At 51.0% G+C, this 15,452-nt stretch overlaps 4 protein-coding genes across 4 annotated transcripts; 3 read left to right on the top strand and 1 right to left on the bottom strand.

The window, feature by feature from the left end:
• Nucleotides 1–2,088: 2,088 nt before the first annotated feature.
• Nucleotides 2,089–3,840, top strand: SMAC4_03394 (uncharacterized protein). The gene is made up of 6 exons (XM_003353028.2): nt 2,089–2,344; nt 2,548–2,565; nt 2,782–2,846; nt 2,978–3,049; nt 3,127–3,225; nt 3,284–3,840. The coding sequence occupies exons 1-6, from the start codon at nt 2,335–2,337 to the stop codon at nt 3,392–3,394; spliced, it is 375 nt and encodes a 124-aa protein (XP_003353076.1). The 5' UTR covers nt 2,089–2,334; the 3' UTR covers nt 3,395–3,840.
• Nucleotides 3,841–4,439: 599 nt separating this feature from the next.
• On the top strand, nt 4,440–6,874 carry SMAC4_03395 (uncharacterized protein). Its single transcript, XM_066089934.1, has 4 exons — nt 4,440–5,238; nt 5,413–5,428; nt 5,688–5,783; nt 5,959–6,874. The coding sequence occupies exons 1-4, from the start codon at nt 5,202–5,204 to the stop codon at nt 6,257–6,259; spliced, it is 450 nt and encodes a 149-aa protein (XP_065947695.1). The 5' UTR covers nt 4,440–5,201; the 3' UTR covers nt 6,260–6,874.
• A 435-nt stretch (nt 6,875–7,309) lies between these two features.
• On the bottom strand, nt 7,310–10,752 carry SMAC4_03396 (uncharacterized protein). The gene is made up of 3 exons (XM_066089935.1): nt 9,022–10,752; nt 8,600–8,958; nt 7,310–8,544 (listed from the first exon to the last, which is right to left on the bottom strand). The coding sequence occupies exons 1-3, from the start codon at nt 10,040–10,042 to the stop codon at nt 8,218–8,220; spliced, it is 1,707 nt and encodes a 568-aa protein (XP_065947694.1). The 5' UTR covers nt 10,043–10,752; the 3' UTR covers nt 7,310–8,217.
• A 2,673-nt stretch (nt 10,753–13,425) lies between these two features.
• Nucleotides 13,426–15,389, top strand: SMAC4_03397 (uncharacterized protein). The gene is made up of 3 exons (XM_024655462.2): nt 13,426–13,576; nt 13,649–13,878; nt 13,950–15,389. Exons 1-3 carry the CDS (start codon nt 13,514–13,516, stop codon nt 15,148–15,150), a joined length of 1,494 nt encoding a protein of 497 aa, XP_024511347.1. The 5' UTR covers nt 13,426–13,513; the 3' UTR covers nt 15,151–15,389.
• The last annotated feature ends 63 nt before the right edge of the window (nt 15,390–15,452 follow it).

The raw sequence follows: 15,452 nt of genomic DNA, 5'->3' as shown, positions 1-15,452 counted from the left end.
ATTCCAAGCAGCCAGCTACAGGGCCTACAGGATCCCGCCTATGTGTGCACTGCAGTTCCCCGAGGCGTCGAACATCGCGGGGAACTTTAACCCAGCGATATCACAGTTATAGAATGTGTGTAACTGGCAGGACATGATTGGTCGAATCGTTCATGGAGTGAAGATGGTTCGGCGTTTATATCCCATGGTCTAGAGGATGTGTTTTCTGGTCGAGTTACACATGCCTATAAAAAGACGACCAAACGCCTAACAGGCACGGTATACTTGCAAAATACTTATCAAAGCATTGCATGGACTGTGAGGGGTTTCTGATATGATCCTCAGGATCACAGCACGCAAGTCATGGATTGACGAGCCAGAAGGTTGCAGACAAAGGTAATAAGAAATCGAAGAGGAATATGAAGAGGAATTTGAAGAGGAATTTGAAGAGGAATATGAAGAGGAATATGAAGAGGAAGAGGGCATACACGTGGGTGCACGGGAAAGGGCCTTTTATATGCGAATGACAGAGTAGTCCAGATGGGATGAAAGACAAAGACCCAAGACAAGTGTTTGGCATGTGCCATCACAGTCACAGACATGTCCGGCCAGCTGTGAGCGGGCGAGTATAGCTAGGCATAATCGGCTTTTTTCAGGAGTGCGGTCACTCGTGCCACGTTTGATATAGTAGTTGAGGAGTTGGGACATGATCACGATTAACACATGGGAAAGAGCGGAAGTACAGTTAAAGATAGTTTATTTCATTATATAAAACCGGAAGTACTTGGAAGACAGACGAGCCAAAGCCCACCATCCTCTAGCCTACTCCCATGCCTATCTATCCTTCATGGTTCTAGATGAACCAATTTTCCACTGAAGAGAGCATGTTAGCTATGTCTCTCTTGCTTGGTGATGTGTTCCAATGTTCAGGGGAAAACAGGAAGTAAATGCAAGCTGTAATCTCAGAAGGAACAATTGGTACAGTCCACGTATGGCTGTATCAATACCTCATAACCCGAAGGCAATTAGGAATCCCTTTTATCATCATGTACAGTAGCAGTGGAAAGGGGAGGGGTGCTGAAGCGAAGGCATCGGGAAGAGGTGGGATAATGGAGGGCGAGGTCGTACCTTGTTCATGATTTGAGAACGTTGAGTTGTTGACAGTGTCACGTATTCAACACTACCATTTCCGTCACAAAGTTACCCCAGAACGACGCGGTCGATCATCGCGGAGTTCTTCCCAACCGACACCAGAAATGATATGCCAGGTATGGAATCCAGGGCACCGTCTCATCGATGCCGCGAATGCGCCATCTACAGCTATACCACATCAGCCTCGACCACAACCACCACTTGGTAGGAACAATCGGATCTCATGGTCTGACAGTCCCCTTCGAGCCCTAGCGCCTAGCCATGACAAGGTCCGTCTTCGCGGTATTTTAACTGCCGTCAAGATCGTGACCGGTCGTCGTCGACTGGACCTCGCCAGACAAGCAGCCAGGCAGCCTAGAGTAGCGTGCCGTCCATGCCGTCCGGAGCAACAAAGCTGTCGGGGCTAGTCTACAAATCTGAACCAATTGTTAGCCTTCTGAAACATGAGACAGACGCATCGGTTTGTAGTGCAAATAAAAGCAAAGAGTTGCTTGGCGAGTCAGACTGTTGAGCTTGATATATTAAGTATTCAACATAAGGATTCAGTTGTTTGAAGAAGAATAAGTCATCATCCGAGGGGAATTGGGTAAACAGCAAAAGCGATTGTTTCTTACCTGTTTGTGGTTAGTCAACGACGGCGCTGGTGCACCATTGCCTCTGTTGTGATGCCACCGCGGGACAAACAGAGGTGCGAGAAGCTGAGACGAAGAAAAAAGGTTGAAGTAGGAAAAGCTCCAAAATCCCTGCCGCGAATTTTATGCTGGCGAGAAGCCAATAGAAGGAAAGCTTGGACCACTCACAACGCGATCGCACAAACAGCCGCCTGCCGGGCGTGACGGTACCCCGCTTTTAGCTGAGGCCGAAATTTAACCCCACCACGAACCTTCACTTGTTGCGAACGGTATCGCGATCGGTCAGTCACAGGCCACAAGCACACAAGGCAGGCGGCGCGCAGTCGCAATAGCGCCTGGGCGGGCAACAAGCACAGCCTGTCGTCCCTTCCCAAGCAGCCCCCACCAGCCCCCATCATTGGGTACTGACAAAGTTCGAACTACGAAAGAGGCCAATATAATATCAACACCACCCGCCATCCACCAACTCTCCTTTCCTCTTCTTCTGCCCGACGTCTTGCGCTAGCCATCCTCTTGCACTATACCCATATCGAAATCTTTGTAAAAGTTTCTCACCAAAACAACCGCCAAAATGTCTCTCGGTAAGTGCGCATGGCCAGCGATGAGCTTGGGAGGTCGCACGGGCAGGAAGATCGGCAGACAGCCAGGCAGCCAGACAAGGCTCTCGCTCGAAGCTCTCGGTCCAGCCCAATCCAGGTTTCCCGTGGCTTCCAAGTTATTGCTGCGAAGGCAGTCAGTAAACGACACAGAGTATCAGGATGCTAACCTCTTGACTCGATGACAGACTTCTCCGCCGTCGCCAGTGAGTAGAAACCCGATCATGCACGAGCTCGAGCCGCTCCCTTTCGAGGCTACGGGGAAACATCGACGACACGGGATAAAGTTCTCTTGGAATAGGAGGGACTGAGCAGGATGAGGGCAAGGGGCGGCAGACCAAAAACAGCGCTCCCACGATGATGACTGTTGCTACCGCGATCGACTGAGCTGAACCTAACACCACGCTTTTCTCGCCTAACAGCGCAATTCGTTGCTCACTACTACTCCACCTTCGACACCGATCGCAAGAACCTCGCTGGTCTCTACGTACGATTCCCTCTCTCCCATACCTTTCACCGAAGCCGACGACAATGCGCTCTTTCATGACGTACAGGCGCATGTCGAGGGCACACACAAGAGAAGGACATACATGCTGACATAATCACACCACCACACAGCGCGAAAACTCTATGCTCACCTTTGAGGGCTCCCAGTCTCTCGGTGCCCAGGCTATTGCTGAGAAGCTCACTGTAAGTCTGCGCCTGCCGAAACCAAAGCCGTGGAGAAAACATGATGATCAGGGCAACTGACAGAGCATCCCAAACAGTCTCTCCCCTTCCAAAAGGTCAAGCACGAGTACGGCCCTCCCGACGCCCAGCCCACCGCTAACGGCGGTATCGTCATCCTCGTCACCGGCCAACTCATTGTAAGTCACAAATGTGAAGGTGAAACACAGGAGTTTTGTCATCTAACACTCCGGACAGGTCGACGACGAGCAGCGCCCTCTTGGCTTCTCCCAGGCCTTCCAGCTCACCCAGGACGCCTCTGGTCAGTGGTTCGTCTTCAACGACATCTTCAAGCTTGTCCTTCTCTAAGCGAGCAGCCGGTGGATGTGTGTGAAGCGATGTTATGATTATCTGAAGAGGTGGAAGAATACCAAAGCAAATCAAACAAATATCCAAACGATGGGATTGCCGAGTTGGCCTGCACGAGTGACCGAGAATCTCTTTTTCTGCGCGCCTGTCTTTTTGGTATATGTGTTGTTGTTTGTTCGTGTGTAACGAAGGGAAGATGGAGGAAGCCGAGTTTAATCTCGACTGCTGATGAGAGGTAGGACTTTCTAGGTCCATCCTGTATGGGAACAGAGGAACAGAGGTCTACGACTATAAACGAAGTCTACTGTCATCAGGTCATCACAGGCTTGGCATTGAGATGTTCAGTTGGCGATCTCGGAAAGAGGCTTGGCTTTGTACCCATGCCTTTTGGCTTGTGGCATGTCACTTGTTGTAACATTCCATGGTGATGAATGTCCATTTGCTACCGAGAGAGGCCTTATATGTCAATTGCCGCGTAACGGCGTCGTCAGCGGGCGAGGCTTGCAACAAAGAGTTTAAAGTGCTGCCTAGCAGCTTCACGATGTTGATGAACGATGAGAGCAACATCTGAGTGATAAGCATTCATACCAAAGACTGGGCTACAGCAAGGGGATATATGAATGAGTCCCCTGACCCTGAAACCGTTAAATACGCTCAGAGTCTTTATCCCCTCGCTTGTTCAACTAAAAGTGCTTCATCGAATCTCCTTTTCGGTTTCATCAAGGGAGCACTCAAAGTTCCAACACCGTGAACAAGAAGAACAAGGGATCCAATCATCAGCTCAGCGCATCCCGTTTACACGCCAATCCAGGCAAGAGTGACACAAACAGACACAGCAAGCACCGCCACTGTCAGGCACTTGAAAGCACCGGCCACACTCGTACTTGGCGCTCACCTTGGGCGCTTGGCAAGCCCATACACCTTCCGTTGTAGGGCGTCAAGCCGCTACGACGAGACTCCAATCAGTTGAAGCTTACGTTACCTACCCTTGCCGGAACCTCCTTCAACTACCACACTTCTTCTCACTACACTTACACATTACGTCGATACCCTCTTGAGCTCTTCAACAATCAGGGAAAAGAGCATTGGTGGCATCTCAGTTAAACCTCAAGATCAAGATCCCCTCAATAAACAGAACAGAAATCCACCCGTTTCCGGAGTAACCCGCGACTCGGTCGACGACCCCAACCCAGACCCCATCCACATCCAAGCATCGGCATCTTATCCATCCCGACTCTGTCGACGGACGGAGACCCGACCCGACCGACTGGGGATCTTCTCTTTACCGCCCAGCCTCATACTTTGTTCACTTATTTCTCTCTCCCGCGCTCTCTCTGTTCCTCTCCACAACAAGGCGATTCGGCAGGACACTAAAAGACAGTGAAAAACGCCTACAGTAGTCCAGCATAAAGCCTCTTTGGAAAGTTAGGACAACAAGGGGGAACCCAGGTCATACCACTGTCAATTCCCATTGTTGCCGAAACGAACGAAACAGCCAACAAGCCAACCACCTATTTCCCTACAACGACAAGCGAGTGGAAAGCGACAAGCGGCAACAAAGACCGCCGGATAGGTTCCTCAATAATCAACTTGCTTCCTCCTTCAACAACGAACAACTACAACTACTCGCGAGCGAGCTAGTAAAACGACGACGACTTTTACGAAATCGAAACGAACGTTGAACCATACCACGAGTTACGAAGCTTCTTGCGCAAAGTAGCAAGATAACAAATCGGCGGGAACGACCAAACTACCAAACCACAGAACCAAAAAGGAGTACACGAAAAGCTTCTATAAATCAATCAAGATGACGCTCAAGGAGGAATTCGCGACGCGCAACTTCAGTACGTTGTTTCTGTCACTCTGCCTGCTCTCTGCCCCTCCTCCATCCGCCCCTCGCTGGCGCTGATCCCCTTCGGCGTCGGTGAAGCTTGCGCCGACACCATGGGATGGGGAACGGGGGATCTACTCCTTCATGACTCAATGATCACCTTGCTGACTATGATGTTTTCCTACAGGTATCTATGGACAATGGTGAGCACACACACACAGTCACCTTCCCTTGCGTAGTGTAGTTGGCGCAAGTTAGCTTGGTGGTGCATGCGTACCTTTCTCGGTCGATGCTCCTCGAGAGCGCAAGCTTGAAACATGTTGAACTTCTCGCTCGCGACAGCTCTCCAGCTGTTGAACGCCGAATCGAACAGACAGCGAAAGCGAAACAGAGACAGACATTATCATCACATGAAGGCCAAGAAAGAGGAGAAGAGCTAACCAACCAACCACATTTTCACAGGCTCGGCATTCTCTCCATGATTCTCTGCTTTGCCCTTGGCATTGCCAACATCTTCGTCTTTAGAGTCATCATCATTGTTTTCTCTGTCATCACTCTGTAAGTCCTTCCTCCTGCGCCTGCCCTTTACCACACTCGAGTCTCGACCTTTCACATCCTACCCCCTGCTCCTTGCCATTCCTCCCTCCTTCTCACTTCCCCCCCTCTACCTCCTACTCCCCATCACAACCTAAACCAAAACACAAATACTAATACCCCTTCCCCCAACCAACAGGTGCTTCTCCTTCGTGATCCTCTTCATCGAAGTCCCTCTCCTCCTGCGCATCTGCCCGACCTCGTCCACGTTCGACCAAGCCATCCGCAAGATCTCGACAAACTACATGCGCGCCGCCGCCTACGGCGTCATGGCCGCGGTCGTTTTCCTGTCCAACATTGATCGCGCCACTTCGCTCATCGTCCCGGGTATCTTTTTGACGCTTACCGGTCTCTGCTACAGCCTGGCGGCGCTCAAGGGCCAGGACTTTGTGGGCAGCAAGACGCTTGGTGGCTCGGGGGTTGCGCAGATGATTGTATAAGGGAAGAGGGTCTATTGTGGGAAGATGGAAAGGAGCGAGCGTGGTCAAGGAATAATGAAAGAGGGAGAGAAAGGGCTGGAGGAGGAATGATCTGGTGCTCTATGGGCTTAAGGAAGGGGAGATATGGTATGGGTGTGAGAGTATCACAAACAAAAAAGGAGGAAGGTAATGGGTAAAGAGAAATGGGCTGGTGAGGTTGAGGATATACAGGAAAGGAAGAAAGCAAGGACATTTGAAAAGACTGACGGGGTGATAACCGGAAAAGAGATATTCACTCGTGTTGGGACTGTCTAAATGACTTATTATTCGCATCAAAAGGAGGTCTCCATATTCGTTATCGTGTGTGTTGCGTGTTGCGTGTTGCGTGTTTCTGTGAGGATATCAATGTCAAGACTGTTGTTTTATGTTATTTGTCAAAAAGAAACGGGCGTTCACCTTCATCTGGCCGGGCGCTTTGCTTAAGTTACCTATCTCAGTTGCTATTCACTTTTTAGGTTCTAATATGCGTCGAAGGTTTTTTTTTCTTTGAGATAAGATAAATGCCACTTCTTATTTTCATTCCGTCTCTGAGTTCCCAATGTTCTCAATACATGGCTCGCACGAAGAAAGGAGCGGAGAGAAGTATGGCAATCGGTTCTCGACTTGTTCCTCATTAATTTGAATCTCTATACATATCATGTGATTGGTTGGCAACTACACCATACATACCATGACGAGACTTCAGTTTGTTGTTGTTTCTGGGAATACCAACTAGCAAGAATTGATTCCGTCTTATCATCTCTTGAGATTCGGATGATAGTATTTTGCCGTGGTCGCCCCTTTGAATGTTATCTAACTGTTGTTTATGTTCCATACTAGTCAGACGGGCAGTTTTTGTAGACCTGACGAAGTATTCATGATGCTTATCAAAAGTTCACTCAGCTTTCTCTTTTGAAGACTCTGACGACCTCCAAGCATGCTGTACTGTAGACTATGGTAGAGCTTCCAGCACGCTTCACATATCGGGACTTGACTCAACTTTCACGCATTGGAATGGCCCTCTTGAACTTTAACATCCGCTGTATTCCTAGCTTAGCTATGAAAGGTAACCTTAAACTACCCCTTTCAGTCCGCAACTCTTCAAAGTCCCCGGATTCCCGAAAATCGTCCATAATCCATACACCAGCTGACCATCTTCTTCAGCTATCCTATCCTATCCTATCCTATCCTATACTTCCACAAAAAGCCATGTATCGTATGCCATGATGTATGCATATGTCCATGTAAGCCTTAATTCTTCTATGTCTCACCAAGCAAACATATCCGCTTCTGGTGCTCTCTCTCCCTCTTATCGAGCGCCCTCCTCCTGATGAAACGTGGTGAACCCATCCAGCCTTAACCATGATGGCACAGAAGCACCTTTGCTTTCCCATCCAGGCCCCCCTTTTCCATATCAGCTTCCCACTCCGTAGTTCTGAGTTTTTACTCTATGCAAAATGCAAGGAGTTACAAAAATGAAAACGCTGGCCATTGACCCGTAATGGCAATAGGTCCTGGCAGATTCGTTCAAGAACCGTTCTAGTGAAGACAAACGAGAAGCATTGTTGTTGGTTTTCGATGATACAGAGGAGAGGAGGAATATCGGTTCGATGAGTTATTGATTTGTTGGTGACGGGCATGGTATCTTTCTGTACTCCTTTTTCCGTGATTCGCTTTCTTCCTTCGGGCATCCCATCGGTTTTGGCGGGTATCGGCTGGGTTGCTCTTCACAACTGGACTGGTGACGTCCCGTCTTCTCATCTCTTCAACACCCACTCACTACCACCGGTGAGTGTCCTCTCGACTTGACATCACCCTCATTGATATCAGTGGCATGAAGATCTCATCTTCCCCCGCCTGTCACTCAACTTCTGCAGCTTCTGGGTAGATCTAGCCCTCTTGATAAACAGGCGATTGTCAAAGCAATATTCAGGAGTGTCCTATAGCTCCTCCTCGTCCATCTCGCCGCCCGTCGTCTGTGGTAGAGGCGTCTCCGCGGCTTGGGCGAGTAGCCCACTAAGACTTGACGGTACGGAAGGCACGAATGAGCTGCCGCCAAGGGGCTTGACGTCACTGCCCACGTCGTCTACACTCGCGCGAGCCTTCTTCATGGGACTACCAACAGCGGCGGCCTCGTCTGTAAGACTCTTGGGAAATAGTGACGACAAGCCAGTGGTCGTTCCTGGCGCGCCTCCGTTTTCTGGGGTGGCATCTCCTGCTTGCGAGCCCGTGGTACTACTTTGGCCCGCATCGTGAGCACGCTTGAGCTGTGTGAGTGTTAGTTACTTGTTATAAACAGGCATAACAACAGCAGGCACGTACCTTGATGCGATTTACTCCATCCGCCAGTTCTCCAGTAAACTTGACGTCATCCGGACCCAGCTTGGAAGTATCGACATTGTCTTCGTCATCAGCAAGCATCTTGTCGCTGATATCGTCATCATCATCTTCGTCATCACTGTCTTCGTCCATGGCGCCGGCCTTGCCATTGGTGTTCTTGCGTGACTTCTTCGGCCTCGGCTGTGCGTCGCGATCACGGAATGTTGAGAAGCCCACGGTACCTTGCTTCTTCAAAGGTCCTAGGTTGGAGAAGTCGAGCTGAGCGGATCGTCGCTTGGCGGCAGTAGGGCTGGTAACTTGCTGCTTCTCGGAGGCAAGGACGCCCATTTTCTGTAGTTGGCCTGTAACAATGAACGGGTTAGCGTACTGTCTTTACGCTTCGGCTATGGTACCCGTTGACTTACGCTCGCCGCGGTAAAAGAAGGTAAACACTGCATAAGGCTTCTCTGGCCCGTCGATGCCGGTCACGGTCTGAGTGCTGATTGTCTTAGGATCGAGCGTCTTAGGCTTTGCGAAACTAGTGGTGTGCTCAACATCCGCATCGATCCCGTTGTTGCCGCTCTTGGAGCCGCCTTCCTCGTCATCGTCGTCATGGGCATCGAACTGCGGACTGTATTCGCCCTTCTTGATTTCACCAGACGCTATAACGCGGAACATGGCCACCTTGATCTGCCCGGTTGCTTCGGGGGGCTCGTCGTCATCCGAGGAGGAAAGCGAGGCGTCCTCGTCCACGGCCTCGACCGGCCTGTCTTCGGATCCATACCTAAGGGTACCCTGCAGACGGCCGGAAGCCGCGTTGCCCTCGGATATGGCTTTTTGCCTCCTACGGCGCTTCTCAAACTTTTGCCGGCGACGTTCAAGCTTCTCAGCGGCGTCATGGCCTTGAAGGTCTAGACCGTTAAGCCATCTTTCAAGACCGACCTCGCGGAAGAGGAACTCGCGCTCGGCTAGACCTCCACCCTCAGATTCGGGTACCTGAACCCATCTGCTGTTGACCCACGTCTCTTCGCCGGGGCGCAACAGGGTAGCCACTTCTTCCTTGGCCCTGCCGTCAAAGTAAATGTACGCAGCGATGGTCTCGTTTGCACTATTCGTCATAGGAATGTACGGGGCGACAACGCCATGGTACTTTCCGCGCTCGCCGGTGCTGGTGGGCATGTTACCGACAAAGGCGGGCTTCGGGTAGGGGTTGTTCTCAGTGGCCTTGGGTGTCGAGTAGGGTATCGCCAGACCAGGGGTGAGCAGGGTGATGGAGATGGCGAACTTGGCAGCCTCGGGCTTGCCAGACTCTGGGCTTATCTGGGGCTGAGGTACGGGGATGTACGTGTTGATCCGCGAGACGCGGGACTGTTTCTGGATGCCATATTCGGGTAGGGGCGCTCCGTTCGCGTGAATGCTCACGGCGATGCCTTTGAAGCAGGGCATTGTGTCGGTAGTCGTGCCTCGGCCAAGGGCCTAGGATCTACGATAGACCAGCGGTTTGATGTTGTGGGTTGTGAATGGCACGGCCGGTCTCTTGGAGGGAAAGCGGGGGAGACAGGGCGCACGTCGGCGGTGGTACGATGTTGTTGTAGCAAGAGAATCTATTCGCGTTCTATTGGCATAGCTGGTAAACGAGAAAAGAGAGCCAAGCTGGGAGATGTGGTAGTATGGCTATGTTGGGTAGAAGGAGGGGCCTTGTGCCGTGTTGCTTGCTGGTCGCTTGTTGCAGGCAAAGTGACGACAGAAACAGGTGTAGTATCGGTAAGGGTAAGATGGGATGGGTATCGCTGGTCGATTGCCTGGCTGTTGCTTGGATATATGCTGGACAATGGAATGGGGCGTCCTTAACAAGAAGGCACGAGACGGGTCTTGTGGGCGCGCCTGTCTTGGGTATCTGCGACAAGATATACAGCAATTGCAGGTGGGCGCAGTCAGTTTGTCGCAAAACCTGGGAGCGAAAGTTGTTTGAAGGAATGGAAGTATGCGAGTCTCGAGTTGCTGTCTGCGCACACGTTCTCCGTCTTTCTCTGTTGTTCGGGTTCGGGAGGAAGGTAGGTAGGTAGGTGCTGTGCAGTGTAGACGGCAGACGGTGGTGTTGGTCCCACGCTCCCACGGTGAAAGTGGGCAAGCCCAATTACAGCTAGAGCGGGTTCCGTCGATTTAGCAGGTGGAGAGGGGTTGGGCCACGCCACGGTTCGCGGTTGACACGGCCACCGACCAAAACGAGGCGGTTAGTTGCTCACCTTTTACAGTACCGTACCTGCCTGCCTTGAAAACAATAGATGAGGTGCTACGGCACTTGACTTGCACGGGAAGGAAGTGTCAGTTGCACACCTTGGCAATTTAGAAAAGCCCCTCGATGTGGGTTTGGCCTTCGTTGCTTTTTGTCGCTTTTGTTTCGAATTACCATGGAGATCAACGAAACGCTCCTTCACCAGAGAAAAAGTGATCGATGTGCTTGCAACACGAACCTGCTCCGAGCGCCTACACCTCATTACAGCAGAGCTCACACAGTCATCCGACTGCCGGCGGGGATTGACCCAAAGTCGAAGGAGAGATTAAGAAGCACATACCTCTAGGTAATAATCCAATGTTCTTTTTAGGTTGTTGCTAACAAACCATTGGTAGCCTAATTATTCAGCGAGAAAGCCAACTTTGGCGGTTCATTCGCAGAGCAGGACGGAGATTACACAGTGACGATTTTAGTATGAGGCTGAAGAATGATGCCCTCTGCTGACAAGTGATTGAGGTTCAATCTGTCCTGGGAATTGGGTGGGAGCGAAGCGAGGGGTCAAGTGTCACGGTCGGTCGGTACAGGTCGGTGATTGTCATTGATCGTTCCCGTTGCTGTGGAGGGGAGGGGAATGATTATGAAAAAAGTGGAGATCCCACCTCATTGTTGATCTCAGGACCTGGGAAGCACGGGCCAACAATTGCTCGCCAATCCCTTCTCTTTACTCAGGCGGGCAGCGGGGAGTGGAGAGCGCACGGACTCCATTGTTCCTCGTCCAGTTCGCTTCGTTCTCATCACCGTTCCGCTCACAGTTCTTGACCGGGCAGCCAACCGGCTTGCCGGCGACCAAGCACCTGCATGTCCGGACACTCCGGTTGCAACTGCCAATGGTCTGGCGGTGCCTGGTGAATCCGTAACCCCCGTCGGTTGTCACTCCAATCATCCACCAACTTCCCCTTGTTGGATGATTGTCCAGCTCCCCGCTTTGGGCTTTCCATCCCTTGCGGCTTTCAAGGCTGTCGACATCGATGACAGGTATCAGATATCGCCAACAAGGCAACATCATATGCGTGTTGGCGTTGGGCTGATAGTACTGTGTATCTGCCCAATTTTCAGCAAGGGAAGGAATTTTCGGAATTGGCCAACCAGCAAAACCTGAGCTCCGAATACCTAACCAGTCCAACCATGTTGATATTTTGACCGATATCGACAATGATATCAGCATGTATCACATGTCAGATCTCTAGTACGATCGTGGAAACACGACTCAAAGACATCGCTTGGCAGAACCGAGAAGCCAAGATTAAATAGCCAGCATTCGAGAAGCATTTGGGTTGATCGGATCTTACAGGGCTCGACTTCCTATAAATCGCCTAGAAACACCATGACCAGTCCAGAACAAGAGGCCTGAAGAAGTAACCGTGGGCGACAGGAGTTAGAGACCACATTGGTTCGCTGTCTATCTGAAAACTCCCAAAAGGTCAGTTATGCTGAGGGATGACAGCGGCGTCGAGGAAAGTGAAAGCAAGGAGAGGGTAGCTCGCATGACGTTTGACTTGCCAGAAATCACCTATACGCACACGCAATAGCTAATCGATGATAAGAGTTATTATGTAAGCGACACCCAGTCAGAGCTTTGACTCACAAGAAGACATTGATCAGAGGAACCCCGAGTTAGCCTCGCTGAAGGCCAAGAATGGTGTTGAAGAGAGTAAACCAAACAGAAGAGTCGGCTTCACTGTTTGACGGTACCATCGAACACGGCAAAGGGAGATATTACATAGATAGGGCGCGTGAACTGGGCTAGTCCAGTGCCGTCATCTATGCCACTGAATGGATCCCCTTCAAGGCTCTGAAGCTGAATGGAGTTGACGTCGGGACAAGAAAGGTGCAAAATGAACTCAACATGCATATGGGTAGGTACTTGATGCTCCATCTGACGTCGAATACGCCTTCAAGCATGGGATCATAGAATCAAGTGTCTGTAAACACAATAAAGAGTATCTTCCAAACAACGAGAAAGTATCTTGCAAACACAAACAAGCGAGTGTCTTCAGTGTCTCGTGCCAGGAGGTGTAAGATATGTATCATCCTAGCGTAGAGTACCTAAGACAGCTTATGGAAGTCCGAAGCTGACGACTGAAGGGCAAACCGAAGGAGAGAGTTGACAGCTTGAATAAGTCCATGCCATACATACACAGTAAAGGCTGAACGGAAAATATGGTCTATAATTTGTGGGAAACTCAACACATATTGTCTTTCATCAGAAGACAGCTATGCTCACAAAACAAGCTGCCTTTCACCTATATGCTATATGCTGACGATGCCACAATGACCCCCTTTCGCGATAGTAAACAAGCCGTTTCCTCACCAAGTACCCTAACCCTTTCGCCGTCTTTTACTTGCCAAGCAAGGGGTACGTACCCGCCTGGTGACATCAGCGGTCCAGCCCAACACATTTTGGGTAGTGCTTCGCTTAAACTTGGGAGAGCAAGAGCTCCCCGCGAACATGTGAAACTGAGCAAGACGATAATGAGGTGGGATTATTGTTCATCAAAGTCGTCCCACCCGTTCCTTGTTCCTTTCCTCGTTCCGACCTCTTCCCCTCCTATGACTTTCTAGAGATCAACCAGAAAACAAAACGGCGATATCGACCTCCGGTAAACAACCAACGATTCGCCATGTCGGCCCACGGCGATAGCAGTAGTCAACAGCTCGAGAAGTTTGAGCTGGGGACTGTTTCTGTAAGCCCAGTCTGCTCGCTAGGTGGTGATGGTTCAATGATATACATTGCTGATATAGTCACCAATTTGCAGGAAAACTACGCTCAAATCAAGCAACAGCTGCGCGACATCTACGACGCCCTATGCGAACTCGCCTACGAAATCATCACCTCCAAGACCACCCAGAAGACGGTTCTCTACTCGATCCTGGGCACCACCGCGTCCGCCATCTTTTACGGTGTTGCGATTGTTGTGTACCTCTTTTGTTATCACAGATATCTGCCTGATCAGGTTACGAATGTGCCGCTGCATCTTCAATATGGGTGCGTCGTCGTCCATCTCTGTGCCCTACCTACCCCGGGAAGCTTCGTGAACTAATGAGTGATCATCACAGCTACGGCCCAAACCCCTACGGCATCTCCCCCCTCACATCATACAACCTCAAACCCTCTCAGCCCTACGACATCTCCGTCACCCTCAACCTCCCCCGCTCCCCGACCAACATCTACCGCGAAAACGGCAACTTTATGGTCGCTTTACACCTGCTCAACGGCTCGCCCGAGATCCAGCGCGTCATCCAACCGCCCGTCCCGCCGCTCAACATCGACAACCCTCTCACCGGCAAGCCCGGCGGGCCCGACATTTTGACATCCTCCTTCGTCACACCCATCCCGCTCGCCGTGCCCGACCCCATCTCCCACCTGACGCACAACAAGATCTTGTTCTCTTCCACCCGCACAGCGGTGATTCCGTACATCGACCCCCTGGTAGCGCAGGCGAAGCGCGTCATGTTCCTCGGCTATCACGTCCTTTTCCCCGAACACGCGGAGCAGGTTAGCTTGCAGGTTCCCCTCGCGGAAAAGGTTCAGTTCCCGAGACGCGGTGGTAAGAATGCCGCTGGTCTGGGACTGGTGGGCGATGGCACGCCGACTAGTTTGCTCGTGGAGGTGCAAGCGGGACAAAAGTTGCAGGTGTATGAGGCTAGCGTCACCATCACGGCGAAGCTGAATGGACTCAGGTGGTTTATGTACCACCATCGGGTCGTCAGTTTCCTGGTGGGCACGGGGCTGTTTTGGGCGGCCGAGGTGGTGTTGATGGTTGTCGGGTGGGGGGTTGGTGGGTATTTGTTGAGTCGGGTTTTGGAGGGTTCTTCTTCTGCTAAGGATGGAGATTATGATGCTGCTGGGGACAAGAAGGGAACCACGAAGGGTAAGAGAAAGGTTGCCAGAATCCAAGAAGGAAGTACTGGTACCGGAGATGGATACGACCCGGAACACGAGACCGACGAGGAGAGTACCATGTCGGACACCGAGCGAACATTCCCTAGCCGGTCGGGGGCGCCGCCGTTGAAGTACGAGCCGGGGACCATCAAGTCAGAAGAAGAGAAGGAAAAGATTAAAGAGGAGGAGGACGAAGAAGATGACGATTTGTATGATTTACCGGTGCACTTGCCCAGCGTCAAGGAGGCTGGACACGAGTTTAGGGATTCGGGGATTGGGACTAGTGGATATAGCGATATGTCGAGCACCACCACGGCGGTGGGAAGTGGAAGTGGAAGTACCACCGCTAGGAACAGGAGAGGGAAAAAGGAGTAGGACTCTAGCAGCCCCAGCTCGGATGGTTCTTCTATGATTCCGGTCGCAAAAAAGGTGCGGAATTGTCATGCTTGTTAGGCTGGCTTTGGAAGTCTGATTTGGGAAGATGGTTTGGGAGAATGGAAGATACGATTATCTTATGGTATGGTTATGGATGGCGTTTATTCTTAGGTATCGGTGGATTCTTGTTATTTTAGGGGGGTAGCTACTTCTCTTAGACGGCTAAGAGCTTTGGACAACACAACAGAGTTTACAGATTTCTTTACCTTGTTTGTTTACTGGAATGGAACCCTTCCTTTTTA

The sequence above is a fragment of the Sordaria macrospora genome, chromosome 7, assembly GCF_033870435.1.
Source record: "Sordaria macrospora chromosome 7, complete sequence".
NCBI lineage: Eukaryota > Fungi > Ascomycota > Sordariomycetes > Sordariales > Sordariaceae > Sordaria > Sordaria macrospora.
The sequence above is the reverse complement of the archived record's forward strand: the minus strand, read 5'-3'. Positions and strand labels throughout refer to the sequence as shown.

Excerpts from the sequence above, each read along its gene's own strand:
- SMAC4_03394 (XM_003353028.2), top strand. Across the intron at positions 2,847-2,977 it reads AGAACCTCGCTGGTCTCTAC|CGCGAAAACTCTATGCTCAC; the intron begins GTACGATTCCCT and ends ACCACCACACAG. Across the intron at positions 3,226-3,283 it reads TCGTCACCGGCCAACTCATT|GTCGACGACGAGCAGCGCCC; the intron begins GTAAGTCACAAA and ends CACTCCGGACAG.
- SMAC4_03397 (XM_024655462.2), top strand. The coding sequence starts at position 13,514 with ATGTCGGCCCACGGCGATAGCAGTAGTCAACAGCTCGAGAAGTTTGAG. Across the intron at positions 13,577-13,648 it reads TTGAGCTGGGGACTGTTTCT|GAAAACTACGCTCAAATCAA; the intron begins GTAAGCCCAGTC and ends ACCAATTTGCAG. Across the intron at positions 13,879-13,949 it reads CCGCTGCATCTTCAATATGG|CTACGGCCCAAACCCCTACG; the intron begins GTGCGTCGTCGT and ends TGATCATCACAG.
- SMAC4_03396 (XM_066089935.1), bottom strand. The coding sequence starts at position 10,042 with ATGCCCTGCTTCAAAGGCATCGCCGTGAGCATTCACGCGAACGGAGCG. Across the intron at positions 8,959-9,021 it reads CTTCTTTTACCGCGGCGAGC|GCCAACTACAGAAAATGGGC; the intron begins GTAAGTCAACGG and ends TCATTGTTACAG. Across the intron at positions 8,545-8,599 it reads ATGGAGTAAATCGCATCAAG|CTCAAGCGTGCTCACGATGC; the intron begins GTACGTGCCTGC and ends ACACTCACACAG.
- SMAC4_03395 (XM_066089934.1), top strand. The coding sequence starts at position 5,202 with ATGACGCTCAAGGAGGAATTCGCGACGCGCAACTTCA. Across the intron at positions 5,784-5,958 it reads GTTTTCTCTGTCATCACTCT|GTGCTTCTCCTTCGTGATCC; the intron begins GTAAGTCCTTCC and ends CCCAACCAACAG.